The 4,578-nt window shown below is 44.1% G+C and overlaps 1 protein-coding gene across 1 annotated transcript; it reads left to right on the forward strand.

Annotated features, from left to right (window-relative positions):
- The first annotated feature begins 2,946 nt into the window (after nucleotides 1–2,946).
- Nucleotides 2,947–4,119, forward strand: LOC135107396 (glutamic acid-rich protein-like). The gene has a single exon (XM_064017224.1). It carries the CDS (start codon nucleotides 2,947–2,949, stop codon nucleotides 4,117–4,119), a length of 1,173 nt encoding a protein of 390 aa, XP_063873294.1.
- The last annotated feature ends 459 nt before the right edge of the window (nucleotides 4,120–4,578 follow it).

Below are 4,578 nucleotides of genomic sequence, written 5' to 3' on the forward strand. Positions count from 1 at the left end.
CACGAAGATGAGCAATCCCAGAGCGAAATTGATTGGACAGAAGAAGAGGCGGAAGAGGAGTCAAACTCTGAATGGGAAGCGACCACTCACTTCGAGAAGGAGGAAGAAGAAGAAGAAAAGGACGGGTGGAAGAAGAAACAGAAACGAAAGTTGAGGAGCGATGAGGAAGGCGCCAGTAAGAAGAAAAGGCGAGGCTGAGCTGAGTGACTTACAGGGACTCCGTCTAAGACGTGGATGCAGAGAGCGACGCCGTGCCGCCTCCGAAGAGGACGACGAAGAGGAGGAGGAAGATAAGGCCCAGAATGACGCACATGTCTCTCTCTCGAAGAGGACGAAAAGAAGGATGCAGAGAGTGGCTAATCCTCCGAAGAAGAGGAGGAAGAGAAGGATGCAGAGAGTGATCCACATCTAAAGAGGAGGAAGAGAAGGATGTAGAGTTGAATATCCCTTGAAAAAGAGGAGGAAGAGAAGGATACAGAGAGTAGAATATCACCCGAAGAAGAAGAAAAAGAGAAGGATGCAGAGAGTGGTATATCTCCCGAAGAAGAGGAGGAAGAGAAGGATACAGAGTGGAATATCTCCTGAAGAAGAAGAGAAAAAGAAGGATGCAGAGTGAAATATCTCCTGAAGAAGAAGAGAAAGAGAAGGATGCAGAGTGGAATATCTCCCGAAGAAGAGGAGAAAGAGAAGGATGCAGAGAGTGGAATGCCCCCCGAAGATGAGGAAGAGAAGGATGCAGAGTGGACTATCCCCCGAAGAAGAGGAGGAAGAGAAGGATGCAGAGAGTGGAATGTCCCCCGAAGAAGAGGAGGAAGAGAAGGATGCAGAGTGGAATATCTCCCAAAGAAGAGGAGGAAGAGAAGGATGCAGAGAGTGGAATGTCCCCCGAAGATGAGGAAGAGAAGGATGCAGAGAGTGGACTATCCCCCGAAGAAGAGGAGGAAGAGAAGGATGCAGAGAGTGGAATGTCCCCCGAAGAAGAGGAAGAAGAGAAGGATGCAGAGAATGGGAATCCTTGAAGAAGAGGAAGAGAAGGATGCAGTGAGTGATATTTTCCCCGAAGAAGAGGATTAAGAGAAGGATGCAGAGAGTGGAATATCTTCCGAAGAAGAGGAGGGAGAGAAGGATGCAAAGAGTAATAAATCTCCCGAATAAGAGGAAGAAGCGAAGGATGCAGAGGGTGACGCTTCCCCTGGACATGAAAAAAATGAGGAGACTGAGAAAGAAGAGAATGATGGAAAAGGGCCTCGCGAGGACAGGCATGACAAAAGAAAGTGACAAGAGAGTGATGTAAAAGAATTTAAGCAACGCGAAATGATAATAAGAAGAGGCGGAGAAGAGTCGGAGGACGAAGAGAAGGAAGAACAATAAAGAAACAAAGAGGATAATGAAGAGTCGGAAAACGAAGAAAAGAAAGACCAATAAAGATATAAGGAAAAAGATGAAGAGTGTGAAGACAAAGAGGACGATTATCAATAAAGACAGAAAGAGGATGATGAAGAGTCTTAAGATCAACATGTCGTAGGGTCGTAATGTCGTGTTTCCATGTCGCACGATGTTCTTGCTTTCCAAAATTTGTAAAAACGCATTTGTGGGTTGAAGGAAACACGTTGAATTTCATAATCTTTATTTATCTTTTATTACTAAGTTCAAGTTACACTCACACGACCATATACGACTTTCAACCGTCACACACGGCTCCTTGGCTAAAGAAAAAGCTACTTAGAATTACACTCATCTCTCTTCAGAGGAAAATTGTCAAATATTTGAAATACTTTGCATAATATATCTGATCACATACACACACACAGAGACATACTAACACACACACACACACACGCACACACACACACACACACACACACACACACACACACACACACACACACACACACACACACACACACACACACACACACACACACACACACACACAAGCAGCTGATCTGTGAACATGGAAGTAATCTAAAAATTATGAGGAACGTGATCTTCTGAGTCTGGAGATGTGTTAAGTAATGGCCGGTGAGGAAGGATGAAATCTCTAAAGAAAAGTAACGTGTAAAATGAGAGACGTTCAGTAGTGGTAGTGAAATGTTAATGGGAAGTGTAAAGTAATGGCAGGTGGAATGTAATGATAGTACAAAGTAATGAGTGACGTAAATTATTTGTTGGTGTTATGCATTATGAGGTGTAAAGTGATGGAAGTGTAAGAAAAATATGAAACAGCACGAAATATATTGAAAGGCACTTATAAAGCAGTGGGAGGGTATGTGGTGTTGCGAGATGGAGAAAAAATATCGATTTGTGGCATATGAAAATGATTACTTGAAATATCACGGTAAAACATGGAAAACAAAGCCTGAACATACGAAAATAGAAAACTGTGTGGACTGACATGACGGAAAGGTGAAAAAGGAAACTTTGAAATTGTACTGAACAATCATTTTAAGAGGGTAGTACTAGTAGTGGTAGTAGTAGCAGTAGTAATAGTAATAGTAGTGGTGGTAGTAGTAGCATCAGTAGTAGTAGTAGTCGCATTAGCAGTAGTAGTAATTAGATAGGTGGTCGTACTACTTTTAGTATTAGTATTAGTAGTAATAGTAGAAATAGTTGTGGTAGTAGTAGTAGTAGTAGTAGTAGTAGTAGTAGTAGTAGTAGTAGTAGTAGTAGTAGTAGTAGTGGTAGTAATACTATTAGAAGTATTAACAATAATATTAGATATAGAAGTGGTGGCGGTGGTAGTGGTGGTGATGTGGAAAAGAGAAAAGTGATTGGTGGCAGACGCAATGGTAATGTAAATGCTGATTGGCGGAAAACATGAGGGGGCACTCTCTCCCCCACCACTAACTCCTACCTCTTTCTCTATGTAACTTTCAACCCCCTAATCATGCCAAACATTGGGGGTGAGTACCTCAGACAATCCAAACACACTCAAGATAAGTACCAATGGCATCAAGTGAAGACAGCGACTATTACAAGCTCCTCGGCGTGAGCCGCGGTGCCACGCCCGAGGAAATCCGCAAAGTGTACCGGCGGCTCGCTCTCCTCCACCACCCGGACAAGAACCCGGGCAGCGTGCAGGAGGCGACGGCAAAGTTCCAGCGTATCCAGGCCGCCGTGGAGACGCTCTGCGACCACAGGAAGAGGGCCGCGTACGACAGGGAGTTACGCCAGCGAGAGAACAAGAGGAAGAGGGACGAGAGCTGCAGGCAGAAGGAACACAAGAGGAAGAGGGAAGAAGGGCGTCAAGAGGAGACCCATCACCGAGAACAGCGGAAGGACAAGTGGAGAAGGAAGCAGGAAGAAGAGAGGCGGAAGTGGTATCAGAGAAGGCGGCGACGGGAAAGAACAAGCTACCGAAGTGACGATGACGACGAAGACTTGCAAGATGATGTTCCTGAGGAAGAGAGCAACGAGGAAAACGAATGCACGGAAGAGAGTTCTGACGAGGAAGAGGAACGCGTATACCGGTCGTATGAACACGACTCAGATTACGAGGTGGAGACGGATGAAGGCTCCGGTTCCTGCAGCGACTACGAGTCCGAGGAATCGTCCGAGCTGGAGACTCCATCTGAGGAAGAGTCTGAGTCAGAGTCTTTCCACCAGCAAGACTCCGACTACGAGCCCGAGTCTGAGGCGACGAGTGACTCTTCCAGCGACGAAGAGTCAGACGTGGAGGCCGAGAGCGAATCCTCCTCCGAAGACGAGGAAGAGGAGGAGGATGAAGAGGGGGTAGAACATGAAGAGGAGAAAGAGTCTGAAAAGGAAGATCATGATGAAGACCGGCCCAAAAAGAGGCCTGACAAAAGAAAGAAAGAGGATGAGAATGAAGAAGAGTTTAGACAACGAGAAAAGAAAATGAGAAGAGAAAAAGAAGAGTCCGAAGACGAAAGGAATGATGAGGAAGAACGGCACGAAAAGAAACATGAGAAAAGGAAGAGACAAGACGAAGATGAAGAAGACTTTAAACAACGTGAAAAGAAAATGAAAGATGAAGACGATGAAGAATTCAAATACAAAGAAAAGGATGAAGATTTGGAAGAAAAAGAGAAGGATGAAGAATCAGAAGACAAAGAGGAGAGTGAAGAATCGGAAGACAAAGAGAAAGACGAAGAATAGGAACACAACGAGAAGGATGGAGAATCAGGATACAAAGAGAAGGATGAAGAATGGGAAGACAGAGAGAAGAAAGAAGAATCGGAAGAAAAAGACAATGATGAAGAATCGCGAGACAAAGAAAAGGATGAAACAATAGGAAGAGAACGAGAAGGATGAAGAATCGGGAGACAAAAAGAAGGATGAAGATTTGGAAGACAAAAAGAAGGATGAAGAATTAGACGACAAAGAGAAGGTTGAAGAATATCGGGAGAGAAAGAGAAGGATGAATAATTGGAATAAAAAGAGAAAGATGAAGAATCAGAAGTCAAAGATAAGGATGAAGAATCGGAAGACAAAGAGAAGAATGAAGAATCGGAAGACAAAGAGAAGGATAGAGTTTCAGAATACGAAGGGAATGACGATGAGTATAAAGACGAAGAATAGGATGAAAACTACGAAGAAAAAGAGAAGAAAGAAGAA

This window comes from Scylla paramamosain, chromosome 2 (assembly GCF_035594125.1).
Source record: "Scylla paramamosain isolate STU-SP2022 chromosome 2, ASM3559412v1, whole genome shotgun sequence".
Lineage (NCBI taxonomy): Eukaryota > Metazoa > Arthropoda > Malacostraca > Decapoda > Portunidae > Scylla > Scylla paramamosain.